The 17763-nt window shown below is 34.4% G+C and overlaps 1 protein-coding gene across 4 annotated transcripts; it reads left to right on the forward strand.

The window, feature by feature from the left end:
* Positions 1–1623: 1623 nt before the first annotated feature.
* LOC128244058 (DNA-directed RNA polymerase III subunit RPC4-like) lies at positions 1624–17035 on the forward strand. Of its 4 annotated transcripts, none has more exons than XM_052962081.1 (9): positions 1624–1718; positions 1996–2097; positions 10348–10449; positions 11041–11246; positions 11852–11985; positions 12306–12555; positions 12863–12972; positions 13807–13965; positions 16620–17035. In XM_052962081.1, the coding sequence occupies exons 2-9, from the start codon at positions 2018–2020 to the stop codon at positions 16731–16733; spliced, it is 1155 nt and encodes a 384-aa protein (XP_052818041.1). In that variant the 5' UTR covers positions 1624–1718; positions 1996–2017; the 3' UTR covers positions 16734–17035. The 4 variants fall into 4 exon arrangements, with proteins under 4 accessions (XP_052818041.1, XP_052818034.1, XP_052818048.1 ...); XM_052962074.1 differs by having other exon boundaries at positions 1626–1698; XM_052962088.1 differs by having other exon boundaries at positions 1657–1718; positions 2001–2097.
* Positions 17036–17763: the final 728 nt, after the last annotated feature.

Genomic DNA, 17763 nt, shown 5'->3' on the forward strand with positions numbered 1-17763 from the left:
TGTAAAAAGACTTTCTAAAAAAAAAAAAAAAAATTTAATGTTGATTGGGATTTTTTTCTGAGGATTGGGAAAAATATCTTATATTTTGCTTTGGGAATGGGTCCGATAGTCGGACCCGGGGTACTATAGAAAAAGCCCTGAAATCTTATCAAAGTAAGCATTTACTTGAGGAAACTTATTAATAAAACAAATAATAATAATAAAACGTAAAGGTAAACCCCAAGTACTTCAATGATTAGAGATCCTAACGCTATCTGCAGACGGAGGGAAACAATTCAGAGCACCTAATGCAAATACTTTTCAAAGATACAACCCGAAGAAACTACACGTTCAAATTCAGCTTAAAATTATGTTGGGCGGAGGTTATTGGTCGTAGATGTCAATCCAATGACAAACTGATGTCGGACTCTAGGACATTGATTGTCAACGTTAGCTAGGGGTGTTGCTAAAACATTGTCGATATCTGGGCCGGGCTAGGTGATGTCGGGATATTAAACAATGATGCCAAACGTTTAAAAGATAGTCTCATTGAAATTGTTAAATTATCTAAACGTATTTACAATGCGAAAATATATAGCAGGCCCCATAACCCTGTTCTACGTCGCATTCATCATTGTTACACAGCCCATTTTCGGATATTTAATCAAAATATCTATGACTTCCTAATTTTAGTGTCAAGTCATGGTGCACCCAATGGCCAGCTAGGGTAGATCTGAAACACTTAGATTTTATCTTTCATTTTCATCTCCAGCAATTCTTCTGCATTCTTCTCACTGTTACAGGGCAGTGGAATGCTGTTTCTCCAGTCGGCTCCCATCCTGTTACTAGTGGCAAACTGTCTGTATCTTCGGTCCTCAACGCTCAGAGTAAGGCTTTGACATAAGACATTAGTGAGACGGTAATTTCCCCTGAATGGGTTAGCAGCTAGCGTGCCCTATTCTTAACCATTCAGATTTTACTTAATATCTGCTAATTGACTTAGAATGCAGCCTATATTTTAATTAGCTATCGAATTTGGCGCACACTCTTGGTCATGCTGCATTCATACATCTGGCGACTGTTGGAATACGTTGCATTGCACCTGGGACCAATATTATAATCATCATTCTTACAGATTGCATTTGTGGTAAGCTGTAACAAATTTTGACTGACAATATAATATTTATGTTTTAACGTCTCTGGCTCCAACTTCCCGAAATATTTTTTTTATAGTAGGTCTAATATTTATTTTTCATTCAGTGAAATTAATTACTTGAACTTAAATTGAATAAGCTAAAAACAAAGTTGTTTTATCTATATAATTAGTTTCCTTTTGAAGTCTTGGAGAAAAACTATATTAAACAATATAGCGAACTTTGCTTTTTTTGTTCAATTGTAAATTGCATGCATATATTTCACTCGTTTGCCTTTATGTAATATTTCTCATTTTATATCACTGACATTACTGTAATTGCATCATTTATCCAAGAAAGATTGCCTTGAGTTCACAGGAGAGTGTTGTTATGTAGCCTGCTTACTGATATATTCCATATACCGATAACGATAGTGCAAGGTGAAGGAACTCTAGACTTAGTAGAGTGTAGCCACCTGGCAATATTTCTTTTCGGTAAATTTTGTTTATCTCTTGAAAGCGCTTAGTGATGCAGATGACATGATGTGAAACAACAACAATGAACATGAAATATTGACAATTCTTTGGTACTTTGACATGTCTTCTTGTATGTTTTCTTTTTTCTTTTTCTGTACCTAAACCTTTTGATGAATACATACTGGAAAGTCGAATATCTCTCTTACTAAGCGCATTATATACATGATTTAAACGTTGATCGAACATTCGGACATACTATTTCGGATGCTATCAAAGGCAAGGCAAATTCATCTGAAGTTTTACCACGATCAGAAAAATATCATGTTTTGTCCTTGAATCAATCTTTCTTTATGGTTGCAGGAAAAAAGTTGTGATATTAACATTTCTTATCAAAATTTTATTCCTAGAATAGTTGAATAAATTGGAGTGATGGCATCTGGAGACAAGAACCCTCAGCTGCCTCGTGGCCTAATCGGCAGGACTGGGACTCCAAGTGGAAAGGGAGCCAGGTAACAGAGATGCTTTCTCAGTCAATTAATTGTAATGATTCTGGACTTGAAGTGATTAAAAAAAGTACTAGCAAATTTTAAGTGATATTTGTATTTAAAATCAATACATACACATGTATAACAAACATAAGCTTTGATTGATAAACCTTTACTAAATAATGCATTTATATAAAATATTACTGATAACAAGACCATGTTAAAAAAATAAAATGGATCATAAATATATTAAAGACAACTTTTCTTGTTAACAACTTTAAATTAGGACAACGAGAATGGTATAGTAAAAGTTTGCCATCAAAATTATGGAAGGGATTATCCGCCAGTTAATGCATGCTGCATTATGACAGTTCTCTTTTTAAATTGCTAGTGCTTTCGTTTAAATCGTAAGTGCCTTCATGCAATTGCTTCGTTCGTGTTTGTAATGGACTACTGCATTTGTCTTTATGTTCAACTTTTAGTCTCCTTCATGTTATTGCTTAGTGTCTACGTCTAAACGATAAATGATATATGTCAAGTTTTTACTTTTAATTGACTATTGTGTACTAATTAAAATACAAGAGTACAATTAAACTTCAAATAGTATTACTAATAATATTTATGTAATGTAATAAGACCATTAAAAGCTAACTTAATTAGACATCAATCAAACATAGCAGTATGCATTTACCAATAAGCATATAGACAATAGACGAATGCATTTAGAGACAAACGCAACTAAATGAATGGAATTAGAAGGGAACCAGTAAATATTGGTATCCTGCCACAGCGATATTAAATGGGAATGGAAACCAAATGCTGGTACCCTTCTTATCCACGGGAGAGCACTCTCGCGACTTTTGCTATGGTAGCAGGCAACAGTTTTCGTGCAGGAGCTGTCAAAATTATATCTAGAAGAGGTAATGTATGACATTACCTGGACCTAAACATTTAATACTGCTATTTGCAATTTTCTGCTGATTATTTTTTTCCTGGATGTTTTAATTTGGTACTGACACATATCCAAATTCACTGGCTTCAGGACAGCCAAAGCATGTATACTAGAAATCTGTTATCTGTTAATGAACGTAAATGTCAAATTTGTTCTCGAAGAGTTTCATTTCTTGTTAGAATGTACATTGTATAATGATTTAAGAAAACAATACATCATAAAATATTATTGGAAAAACCAAATGTACTGAAATTTGTTGAACTTATTGCCAATGAAAGGAAAGCTACATGTAGAAAATTATCGATGTATGTACATAAAGCTTTTGAATTAAGAAATACGTTTGTTTATATCTAACATATGTAGTAAGTTTATATCTATATTACCTGCCACTGTCTCCTCACTGTAATAATATTATAGTATTATATATCAGTATAAAGTATATTTCTTTGGTGATAGAAATTATACCGCTGATAATTACAGGCCATAATTACAACTAATTAATGCAACCAAATTTACCAGTTTTAAACATCAGTTTGCAAATATTGCATCAAACAAACATCGTTCTTTAAATAAGAATAGAACAGACAGTTTATTCGACTTATACATGTGTACATCGTCATAATAAACATAGTTATACATATAAACATGTCACGTATCTAAACTTGCAAACATAATATAATAAAATAAAATATAAGCAAAAATATTATGAAAATTGAATACCAGATAATTATTATGTTAAATTTGGCAGTGAGGGAATGTTTCATAACTACTATATCAAGTTAAATTACTTATAAGTGAGTTGCGTATGATAAATGATTCTTTAATATATTTACAAATATTCATAACTTCCTTTTTTTCACATGATACCAATAATTGATGGAATTTGAATACAGATGGATTAACATAATAGCATCGTTTTATATAAGTTACACGTAACTGACGATAGCATGGACAAATACATATGAGGTGATATTCATCCTCTATGTCCCTACTATTACAACATAAACAATATCTTTCGTTACGAGGTATATTATTATGTGCATAATGTCCTGTTTGTATTCTTAAAGGGTGTACAGAAACTCTCAATCTAACAAAGTATAAACGTAAATTCTTTGGAACTAAATCTAAATATGTTTCATAATCAAAGGAAGTTTTGAAAATTCTATACATATTCAAAACAGAACTGTTACTAATATTACCATACCATTCTTGTTTAAATGTATCTAAAATTCTACTTTTAAATTCATTTATAAATACATTAACATGCACAATATTTGGGTTATCAAATACGTATGCAAAACCATAATCATTTAACAATTTTTTTACCTTAGAGACCCAGTTTATATAACCCTTATTACAGTCATCAATGCCCTGTTTATACACGGACTTTATTATAATGTTATTACTGTTGCAAATCTTAAACCAGTAACTAATAATTCTTACATATCGATTAATGTATATCTACCTAGTTCTCCATACACTGTAGCATTACATTTGTTTATTTTAACGCGTAACAATCGCTTACAAACTTTTAAATATATACGTTCTATTTCTTTTGACTTACTAAAACCCCATATTTTACAGGCATAATTCAATATTGAGCCAACAAAAGAATCAAATAGTTGACAAAATATATATATAATAAAGTATTCATGGCCTTAAGAGCTTTTCCAACTAAATGTTCTTGATTCAATGTAAAACTTCCAGTGTAATTTATCACAGTACCTAAATAATTAAAGTTATCAACAACATCGACAGCTTGGCCATTATATGTCCAATGCTCGTTAAGACGTATTCCACCCCGTTTACGGAAAACCATTATTTTTGTCTGATGTATTTACATTTAATCCCCATGCTTTGCAATACGAGTAAAGAGTGTTTAAAAAAATTTTGGACTTCCTCTGCGATTTCCCTAAAATGGCCATATCGTCAGCAAATAGCAACACAATTAATACAATGTCATCAATACTTAAACCGGAAGTGATGCTATCTTGCATATATAGTTCTAAGTCCTCTACAAACAGGGAAAAAAGAATTGGGGACATAACCTCCCCCTGGCGCAGGCCAACGGCATAACTAAAGTTTTCAGAGTAAGATGAACATCATTTCACACAAGATTTAACATTTTCATACATATCTTTCACTATTCTAAGTAATTTACCTTTTATACCAGATTTATTCAACTTTAGCCACAGAGCATTGCGATAAATACTATCAAAACACTTCAACATGTTGACATAAATAACATATAATCTTTTATTATCATTGATATATTTTTGCACAATAGACATTGAAATATAAATTGCGTCAACTGTTGAGCAACCTTTTCGAAATCCGAATTGTGCATCCAAAATAGTGGCATTAGCTTCACAAAATGACTCGATGCGCTTATTTAAAATAGTTGTAAATCAAACACATCGTCTGTATATACTTTTTCGATGAATAAACGTTCTTCTTCTTCTTCCTCTATAATTATTGACATCATTAACAGAACCTTTTTTATGGAGAGGAATGATGACACCTTCTGTCCACTTTTCTGGAAAAAAAAACAGATGCTAAAATGCTATTAAATACATCACATAAGTGGCTTGTTAATATGTCAGCGCATTCAATAAAGTACTCATTTAATATACAGTCGCTACCAGCTGATTTATTTCATTTTAAATGCTTTATTGCGTTACGTACTTCAATAATAGAAACGGGTTGGTCTAACTCTGGAAATGTAGAGTTATCTTCATCAAAATCATTACTTGAACAAAACTGTTCAGCCTCGTCAATATTGCAATCAAACGTATTGTTGCTAAGATTTTTAAAAAATGTTTTAAAATCTTCCAAAGGGATATTACAGTTGTTAACTTTATTTTTTGATTTAAAAAATTTCCAAAATTCTCTAGGTTTATTTTTCCTTAAATTTTCAATATCCTTCATTTTTTGGCAATAAGCAAAGTTTTTCTTTTTACGAAGTAAATCTTTATAAGACTTCTTTTGTGCACACAGACTATCTCTATTAATATCGGTTTTATTCGAATTAAAAATATGTAAGGCTTCTTGGTATAATCGCCGTGCATTAACACATTCATTATCAAACCAATCCGCATTTTTCGTACAACTATCAATATCAAACAATGCTTTGTTACTGTAAGTACAATGTTTAGAAAATAACGGGTCCGCAACACTGCGGATTGTAGCCGTAAATCTATCTAAAACATCATTAATTGACAATCTATTTGAACAGTTTATATTATCAACAATATCTTCGAACACAGGTAATTATGCCCCCACAAAGTGGCGGCATATAGGGTTGCCCTTGTCCGTACGTACGTCTGTCTGTCTGTACGTACGTACGTCCCGAAGATTGTTTCCGATCTAATTCTTGAAAACCGTTTGTCCAATCCTCACCAAACTTTAAACACATGTTTGTGACCATAATATCTTGATCAAGTTCGATAGTCATGGAAATCGCTTTAGTCATTTAGGAGTTACGGCCCTTTTTTGCCAAAAATACTTCAAAAATATATGTTTCCAATCTAATTCTTGAAAAGTATGTGTCCAATCCTCACCAAACTTTACATACATGATTGTGACCATAATATCTTGATCAAGTTCGATAGCCATGGAAATCGCTTTTGTCATTTATGAGTTACGGCCCTTTATTTGCAAAAAAAGACTTGAAAAATACGTCCCGAAGATTGTTTCCGATCTAATTCTTGAAAACTGTTTGTCCAATCCTCACCAAACTTTTAACACATGTTTGTGACCATAATACCTTGATCAAGTTCGATAGCCATGGAAATCGCTTTAATCATTTAGGAGTTAGGGCCCTTTATTTCCCAACAATACTTAAAAAATATCTTATCCGATCTAATTTTTGAAAAGGATTTGCCCTTGTGCAGATTATCCTGAATAATCATTATGGCTTATTTTCTGTGACAAAAAATCGAAGTGGGGGCATCCGTGTCCTATGGACACATTTCTAGTTTTGTAATAATCCCAGTGCGAAATTGTTCCATTTAAATTTAACATCAGTGTATGTATCGTAACTATTTGAAAAATTATTACAATATAATGAAAACTGTATTGGAGCGTGATCGCTCCATTCATTGAAATCGCCAATAGTAAAGTCGGATATCAATGAAAAGTTACATTCATGGGTCAATAAGTAATCAATTACGGAAGATCTGTTATGAGAATAAAAAGTATGTTTACAACTGTCACCAATTCTACCATTTAAAATGCGAATACAAGTTGATTTACAAAGATCTAGCAATTTAATCCCATGACTATTATGTACATTTTCAACAGAGGCCCTAACAGAGGCATAATCAGGTACTTAGTCTAGGTCGTCAAAAACAGTATTAACATTATCATGTGTAATAAAATCACATTTTTTGCCTACACCAGATAAATATATTTTACCAAATTCAGAAAAATATGTGATATCATTTTCTAGAATTTCAAAAAGATCTACGTTAAATGTATTGTAAACTGGCGAACCTTCGCCCCATATATAAGATGCACAAATATTTACATCCTCCTCAGTATTAAAGAAATTACGATCCAATTTTAGCCAGATAATGCTATCATAATGGTTTTTTACAATTTGAATGTCGTTTGCTAGATGGTCTTTAAAGTAAATAACAATACCACCGCTATTTCTACGTGCGTTTATGTGTTGAATTTTCTGTAGAAATTAAACAAACTATAACCGCATAAATTAACGTTACTAGATGAATTTGTCAAAGTTTCATATAAAAAACAAATATAAAATGAACATATCAAATAAGTAAAATCAGTATTGCGCATTTTAAAATCAGTTAAACCATTGATGTTCCATGACAGGATGGACACCTCAGCGCAGTTCCGTCGATGTAGAGGGTGTCGTAAGCTAGGTACGCCCTCTTACCCAGCCGCCTCGCCTCTTTCATCTGGGGAACCAGCTTCCTTCTCTTCTGAATGACATACGGGGGGAATTGTTCAAAAACTCAAAATTGGGTCCCATCAAGCTGTTTCCATGATTTACGAACCATTTCCCGGTCTTTGAAAAAGGAAAACTTTGCAATAATACTCCTGCTCTTGTACGCAACTGGGGAACCTGGTGACCGGTGAACCCTCTCAAAACGAATACTGTCCGCTACCTCACAGGCGATCTTGAAGGCGTCCTGGAGATGCCGACGCAGCTTCCGCTCTGTCGCTTCCGCTTGCTCGTTCCCGTCGGTGTTATCCTCGGGCACCCCGGTGAAAACCAAGTTGTTTCTCATGGATTGAGACTGCAGATATGAAACGTCGTCACGCAGAGTATCTCTCTCCTTTTCCAGATTCTGCATCCGCTCTGTCAGGACAGCCGCGTGCATATCGACCCCCTCCACCTTGTCTTCGAGACGTATTACTCTTGCGTCAACTTTCTTCCCCCGGTCATCCAGCGCTAACCACAACTTTTTTATGTCTACCTCAAAAGATGCCATTCTTTTTTCTAAGGATTCAATGGCCCCTAACTTTTTTTCTACGGTTTCAAGCCTACCACTCACAGCATTCAACACATTCAACAAGTCCCGGTTTGTAGGTTCACTGCTGCTTTCTGCTATGGGTGTACTGACCTTTGTAACTCCACTAACTGTGCTTTAAAATACACTACCATCTAAATTCTCATCACCGTAAAGCACAGAATTAGTCCTGTTTAGAATGTCGCTTACAGATGTAATTCCAGTGTCCGAATCTCCGGACAGGCCTCTTTGTTTACTAATTATATAAAGCTTTTATTCTTAATTAATTCCAAAATTATTTCCACATTCAAAATTCGAGTGTTCGCACCTAGATCACGTGACAGGTGATAAGAATGCAGGAGTTGTATCTTACATCCTCACAACTTCTTCAGCCTAAAAACTGAAATGATCTAGACATATTACAATGCTTTGTGCTCGTTGTATTCACTGTTCTAACATTGAACGTTTGGAGTTTCATAGGAATTTTTCACAGTTAGTTGGAAGGCATTTGGCAGGTGTCTTATCAAAATGAGCATTCATATACAAGTATTTATTAAAATATGAAGATGATGAAGAGAATGAAGTTAAAACAAACTGTTGATAAAATTATAAATCATGGTCCGTTATGCTTCTCTAGATGGTCCATAATGTTCCAAAATATGGTCCGTAATGTCTCCAAATATGGTCTGTAATGTCCATGGTCTGTTATTCCTATTTAATAGCCGAAAACGTGCAAATATTAAATGACTGGTGGGTCCTTAAAGATTTACAGTGACGAATTATTGTCGCATACTTTAGAAATGCCATGTTTTCTGCACCTTTCTTTAAAATTAAACGCGGTATCCTTCATAAGAACTATTCTTTTGATATTTATTCATCCTTTTTGGTAAATTAAAACTTTTGGCCTAATTGTGGTACCCCATTTGGGAGTAAGAGTGCATCTTTAAGTGAGTGAAGAAAATGTCAACTTTCTAAACTTGAAGTTCACTCGCAATATTTTTGTTCACCCCTTTGTTTTTGGTAGGAAAATTTAATGTAATCAAAAACAACAACAATGCTTTCTGTGTCATAACAATTCACCTTCTAAAGCCATTACATTTGTAAACATAGGACACATATTGAGTTAGTCTGATTTGCAGTCTGCATAAAATATCTTGCAGACGTTCCTGTATTGAAGGTTAATTTTATGTGGAGTTTCTTCTTCCATTTACAGTTACAGTTTTTATGGACGGTTTATTTAAGTTTGGCTTCCATGTCTGATTAGTTTGATTATTGCCATCAGCCATCATTGATTTCAAGTATCTGTGTGTAAAAAAAACTTGTATATGTCATCATTTTATGTGTGTTTACAAGAATATGAAAGTAGGCAAATTTAACAATGCTATTTTTTTAAAGAAAAAGTACCTTAAAACTCAATTGCATTTATCCAATTTTCACTTGCATTTGGCTAGTGTGTGAGTGCTAAATTCGAGCTCTGTGTTAATACAAGTACTTATTTATGGAGTTGTATTTAATGCATTTAAAGTTGTAAAATTGGAAAATCCCCAAACCTAATTCATAATGAAATCCTCTGATCAATGGATCAAAATTAATGGTCTTTCGAGCTGAGCCATCTTTCAGTATAGCCCACCAACCTGGTCTGTGCCATGTGGATGGGCAATATCAAAATCAATAATTCTCATATAATATCACTTATATTTTGTAAATACATGAATCAAAATTGGCTCATTAAATTAACTTCTTAATCAAGTTGATTTCTTGGCAACATCTTCCCCTGATCAATTGAGTAATATTTCTTATTCTGATATAATATGCCATCTATCAAATATCTTTGAATTTTAGATTACCGTCTATACGAGGACCTAGGGACCTGACTCTTGGAGGTGTGCAAAAGAAGGTTTTCACCCCAACTATTCCAGTCAGAAGAGCAAAACAAGAACCAAGGTGTGTTTTTTTTTTACTAGAAACAAAAGTATGTTTAGGTCGAATATTCGAGGAATAAGGAGAGTTATATTACTCATCCTAGCGTTGGCGGTGGTGTCAGCCTTGGCATCACACCTCGGTTAAGGTTTTGCATGTATAAAGCACCTTTAAGTCATAATCTCAGTAAATACATCATTCATTGCATTGAAACTTTGGATATGTATTCCCAACCACCTAACTTACTAAATTAATTAAGTTAGTTAACAATTATTTGAAAATAATGCAGAAAAAGGGCCTTTATTATTTGACTTAGAAATTCTGGTTAAGGTTTTGCATGTAAGCACACATAGGTTAAAATCTCAGCAACTACTTGATGTATTGCATTGAGACTTTATACACTGTACCCTTACATAAGTTTGATTGTCATATTTTATTATAACTTGATATAGCAATCAACTCTCATTAAGCAACTTACTTGCAGAGACTAATAGATGTTTTTTTAGTTCAATTTAGGTGAAAATATGTTTATCAAAATAGAGGAATGTACATGTATTTGGTTTGAGTTTATTCTTACTTTCTTTTATATTTTAATACCTGTGATTATTTTTACAGTGCATCTGCAGATCAACCAGGCAGCTCTTCGAACAGTGACAATAAGGAGAAGAAAGGGCACCACCCTCGTGACTGGGGTGGTCGAGGAGGTCCTGGGGGGCGTGGTGGTAGGGGGCGTGGTAGGGGTAGGAACAATGCCAATGTGATACAAACTCATTCATTGTTTGAGCAGGGACCAACAGAGAAATTACATAAACCAACAGGTGGTAAGTTCATGTTGCTCGATCTTATTGATTGTTTTTGCATATTTATTATAAGGATCATTTTCTACATGTTTGATATTAGGTGCAGGATTTATGGGATAATGTTCACTGGTAATAACTTAAGTTATTGGAATACTTACTAGTCATGCAATTAGAACTATTTCCTTTTAAATAGAATTAAAGATACATGCTTAACTAAAGTTCCTTGGGTAACATGAGATAGTTTTGTTTAGTTCAAAAGTCAGAATACGCCATTAATCTTTTATATATCATATTTTAGCAAATAAATGTTTTGTTTGAGGGATTATGGTTGAAAGAAATTGGAGTGAGGCGGTGAAATAAAATTGAGTGTGTCAAAACATGACAGTTGTTATTTTTCTAGTGGTTGCTCTAAAACTGGTAAATCTGTAGAACAAAACACTAATTTAGTTTGGCCTTATGCATAAAAAAATATTATTTAAGCTCTTTTATCTAAACATCTTTGAAGTAAAAAATAATTAGGTTGATAAAACTGTCCTTTATGTACATGTCTGTAAGGTTTTGCTTGTAAACATCTCTGATATATAAAGATAAATTTTAAGCTTTCAACTTATTTTCTATAACTATAGGTTCAGAGTACAGTTATTCTGGAGGTGGAGGGGGTGGTCATGGCGGCACTAGCTCAAGTCCCAGGAAATCCTTCAAGCAGGAGAAGACTGATGAAGAAACTAAAGAAGTCCTTGATCAGCTACTGAGAGATGATGTATGCTGCTTTACCTTATGTTTACATACAGATGTTATTATGCTAGATGTAGAGTGTAGTGAGGATGGGTATGCAGGGAGCATTGTGAAAAAGGGAAGGGAGTGGCACTCATCTATCCTAATGAAGAAATAATGCTAAATTGCCTTAATTGATATTAAAGGATAAATTAACTTGGTAAGGACTATTTTGATGTATCTGACAATCTAAGAAGATAGTCATAAAATCAAAGAAACTCTCTTTGATTACATAGAAAGAGCATACAAATCTGAAATAAATACAAATGAAACTAAACATGTAGATAATTGGTCTTTCCTCTACAGTTTATATCTGGACCTGGCCTTGATGAGGAGGATATAACCCTGATGCCAGTAAAACTGCCTTTGGAGGTGAAGGCAGAGAGGAGCCTCAAATCTGGACCAGAGCCAGCAGTCAAGGAGGAGCCAATGGATGAGGGGGAGGACAAAGCAGACGTGGCCAGTGATCTCATGTCCGGCAAGGCCAACATATTCAGACACTCACCCACACTGTCTTCGACTTGTGGAGAACTGTTCACAAATCAAGGGAAATCAGGTATGGTTCTTTATATTGATATTTATACAATCATATGTATAAAAGTAATGTCTCATGAAAAACTTTCTTTTAAACCAAGCCTACAAAACATTATCAACATTTCAATACATTTTCCCTTTGATAACATCCAGAATGATTTGTCTATATTAACTCAAAAAAACAACAACTTCAGCAGCTAAACATCCTTATTTTTGAAAATCAAAAAGTCAACATTGAAGGATAACATTTATCATAATACTGATTATCGTCATAACCTATGAAATATAGTGTATAAAGCTACATTGTACTATTATATATGATCCCTCAGATGAGGGCCAGCTATTGTACATCCAACTGCCAGACAGCCTGCCTGGCCTGCCACTCTCCACAGAGGAAGACTTCCAGAAGAAGAAAACAGATCAGGAGGCTGACAAACAGGTCAGTTGGGACAATTTTAATATTCAGCTGTGTCCTGCAGTGCTTACCTAGCAATCTCACTAAATAAGACACAGCCGCATGTATAAAAAGAGTTATACATTTCTCTTTGTCCTAACTTAACTGTTCAGAGATGAACTTTGTTTTCTGTAGTTCATTTGGTTTTCAACGATTGAAAAGTTATGAATGATGTGAAATTTTGCTTGTACAGTGGAAACTCACTAAACCGGATCTCCACAAAACTGATAATCGATAATGATGATTGCGCTGTGGATTGACCGTCGCGCGATAATCAAACTTGTGAAAAGGAAATTGATTGAAACAATAATTTGTTTGTTGCAGAAAATAAAGAACTAGAAATGGTTATTTAGTGATCATTTTGGAGGGTTGTGTTATCTAAAGACTTCTATGATTCAATCAAATTAGAGCAGTGCATTAATTAAACTATTAAACATACATAACAAGCATTAAATTACACGAGTTGTTTTATTTCAAGACTTGGAAAAAAGATGATTATAAAAACGCAGAAATGTTTAATTATGCTTATCACTTTTGCAAGTGCTTTAATCATGTCTTAACCTCTGTCTAAACGTCGGAGAATTGAACTGTCCCTAGAGGACAAAAGCCTTAGGGTTAACTCAGTTAATATTTTGAGTAAACTCACTCCGTACATCAAATCTTCACTAAACCGGAATCCTCACTAAACCGGAAATTTTGCCCAGTCCGGACCTTGTCCGGTTTAGTGAGTTTCCACTGTACATACATGTAAATATAACATTTGATTGGAACCAGGTATTTAAATTGCTTTTGACTAATTGATAAAATTGCATTTTTCAGGACAAACACCTTTCTGACAAGATGAAAGGTTGTAACCTTGACAACTTTAATGAGGGTTTGATTGGTAAACTAATAGTGCGTAAATCTGGTCGGGTGCAGCTTAAGCTGGGTAACACCTGCCTGGATGTAAACATGGGTACTCCATGTGGATTTTTACAGGTAACATCTACATTTTAACTTGTCTGTTTCTCATGAAGAACATTCCTGGTTTGTCTACGTGACAGCATAAAAAATACAGAATACAGAAACAATACACACATGTTTAGCAAGGTTTATAACTCTTGCTTTAATAATAGTTATCAGTGTTCGACACTAACGGGGTCCCGGTATCCCGAGGACACCAATTTTTCGGGAGGGACACCTTACTCGAAAGTCTGGTATTCCGTCGGGACACTTAAATTTCTGACCGATAAACGCTAAATATCAATAAATAAGTAGCATTTCATTAGTTTATTACATAAATTCGGGTCCCCCTAAATTTCTTGACAGTGCATGTCAAAATGATATCATAATTATTATTATCGGACACACCAAAGCCAAAGTATAGCTGACTTTTTGACTATAGTTGCGTCATGAATCTATAAATAAACTGGTCATTACACAGGGCGCATACAGGTTAACGCTTCCGTTTTGTTGTTTACATTTTCAACAAGGTCAGAGGTGACAGAGATTTATTATCGGTAAAATACTTAAGTGGATTTTTTTTGCTTATGTGTCAGAACCGCTCAAAAAAGATGCCATCACTGGTGATACCTTTATGATACGACCTTCAAGTATTTACAATAACATTTATGGCACAAAAGACCGGCATCATACATTCAGCATTCTTTGTTAATTGGCATTCAACTTATCAGTATTCTTTGTTAATTTTAAAGACGTATATTTTAATGCTATGATCAAATCAAAATAGAAATAAACTTTGCTAAGTTTTAATCATTATCTACAGTCAATTTATAAAATGTTGCGACTTTATGGCGTGAAAATTAACATACACAATTTTTGGTCATCTGCTCTTCCAGTATGCACTATACCTGTTGGGCAGTCTGATTGATTTATCAGCAGCTCTACTTAATATTGGCTTCAGTTTTCACAAGCCAGATATGATATTCCTACTGTTTCTCAATGAAAAGCACCGACATCTGACAAGACCCTGAACCATGATGTATTTTAAATGCGTATTTTCTTTTCTGAAAATCTAAAAATAGTAACAACATCAAGTTTTTGTTTACATAGTATCCATCTTTGTTTTTGACTGAAAACAAAAGGGACTTGGACACTCTACCGCTTTTGAACCCATTAATCTACCAACTTAGAGACCCAAATATACCTTACTGCCATTGCCAGAGGTTCACGTCTGACATTCAGTGCTACTAAACTTGTTATTGCATGCTGGTGAAAACATGTATAATATGGTGTATACTTGAATTACAAATTGAAAAGTAAAAGACACTGTATTTGTATGTTGAATTTAATATTAAACAGGCTCAAAAATGTAAAAAGTGGAAGGGACACCTAATTTCAGGAAGGGACACCTGATTTCAAATGTTGGTGTCCCTTCGGGATCCCTTGGAAAAATGGTTAGTGTCGACCCCTGGTTATGCCCCTTGATTGATAGAGAACTGCAGACGAGGGATGGCATCTGCTTGAGGTGCTCCTGTTATTATTATGCAAACCCTTAACTGTTGGCCTTCAAAAACTTCATTTAAAATGTAATGAACTTTTAATTCTTATACGTCGTTCATTGAATGGGACATGTTTTACCTGCGACATAAAGGCAGGCAGATGGGCAAGCAGGCCAAAAGGACATCTTCCAGCCTTTGTCCAATCAATTGATTGATGGGTGTAATATCTCAGACAAGTTCCATAACCAGCCATATTGCTTTAGTCACTCAAGAGTTATCATCCTTTAATTATAGAAATGACCTAAAATCGGTCAGAATTTGTTAAGAATGTGTATAAGCATAATATCTCGGGAAATTCACATAACCAGCCATATTGCTTTAGTGATTGGAGAGTTATTATAATCACTCTTTTATTGTAGAAATTACCTAAAATTGGTCTTTTCCAATCAACAACTTTAGAATGCTTATTCCAGTCATCACCACATTTGGCCAGAATGTTTGGGCATATTTTGGACAAATTCATTAACCAGCTATATCACTCAAGTCACTCAAGAAGGATGACCCTTTAATTATACTTCAAATCAGTCTTGTCCAATCAGCCTTTGTTTAATCATCACCAAATTTTGTGTACGCAATATCCCAGTCCGGGTCGCTAACCAGCCATGTCACCTCGGTCACTCCAGAGTTATGACCCTTGAATTAGCAATAACTTTATTAACAGTGTCTATCTAAATTTTGCTTAAGGTACAACCTCTTATCATCTTGGTGTTCTAAAAGGAGGGGCATATTTTGCAATAGTTGGTGCTCTTTTTTAACGATGAAAATAGGTTTGTCTATCCTGAAAATAGCGGGGGTTCTGTTTGAGTAAAGGGATTCAAACCCAATAGATGGTAAAGGAGCTTAGTCCACTTCTGAAATTGTTTCAAGTCATTTATATTCATTTCAAGGTACTTCCTACTGTTTTTGATGCAAATGTAGGAGCAAAAAATAGTCTTTAAGATACTGTTCAATAGTCCGAAGTTGAAAGCTCTCAATTCTAAATGAAGAACCCCTTACATGCATTATGTGTACCATGCCTCATTCTGGCAAATAATTTGTTGAAATATGCCCCTTGTCCAATTGAGAAAATAAGAAGAGTGTGACAACTTGATATTTTAAGTTTTTACTCTCTTGTTTTTGCATGTATTGCAGGATGTGGCAAGTGTACGTGTAGAGGGAAACAAGGGTGACATCTCCATTCTCGGCCATGTTGATCATAGACTTGTGTGTACACCAGACTTTGAAACCATGCTAGATGTCTCCTAGCAGTGGCAGTACAAGTGCATGATACAGCTAGTGTGTGTATCAGGAAGCAATCTACTGAAGAACTCATTGTTGTTGAATAATCATACAAAAAGAGTCACTCATTATCTGATGAGTTGAATGGGAAGTCTGTGCCGTTTTGTAAGTGACAAGATGTTACTTTATGATTTGGACATAAATATACATGTTGGTGTGTTCTTGCTGGATAGTTTCTCATGTTTCATGGAATTTTCAGAATAATTCCAGGTTCAAGGAATTTTCAGAATAATTTTGTTAAGTTTTGAAATAAAATTAATCTCAACTAACCTTTGCCTTACTTTTGACACCCCCCATCAGAAGCAAATTTCACAATTTGACAACCACCTACAGATGCAAATTAGCGAAAAAAGACACCCCACCATATATGATTTAAAAATTGCCATCCCCCCCCCCCCACCTAGGTTATATGCTTAAATGAAATAGCCCTTACAAATTAACACATTAAGGACCTTGCAATGACCTTCAAGTTTGCGTTGCTGCTTTACCGTTTTTGCATGCAAGCCTTTATCATGCACAAATCTCATACTTCATTTGACCTCCTGCCAAGCACAGATTTAATTCCAAACACTCAGAATGCTGTAGCCTAGCTTAATAAGTAAACTTTAGTTAAAGATAATCACATGAAACTTAATACACATGTTACCAGTGATGATATTCACATGTATACCAAGGTCAATTACTCTGGCTTTAGTTATCATTGAGTACCGCTTTTTTGATCGAGCCAAAAAAAATCTTAAGCCTTGGCCATAACTCAAAACACTTAGTCACAAAAGCTCACATTTTATCAGTCCTAATATGACTCATTTGTGTATCGAAGCCTATAAACCTGGTTTCTTTTAATAACTTCTGCCTCGTGAACATGCAAAACACTTTGAACCAAGTATTGATATTATTCAGGGACAGATCCAGTTATTTCTGTTGGAGAGGGCACAACCATATGAGATTGGTCCCTCCCTGCGAACCAAAAATGTTGGCAGGGGAATGTTTTTTAACA

The sequence above is a fragment of the Mya arenaria genome, chromosome 2 (assembly GCF_026914265.1).
Source record: "Mya arenaria isolate MELC-2E11 chromosome 2, ASM2691426v1".
In the NCBI taxonomy this organism is placed as follows: domain Eukaryota; kingdom Metazoa; phylum Mollusca; class Bivalvia; order Myida; family Myidae; genus Mya; species Mya arenaria.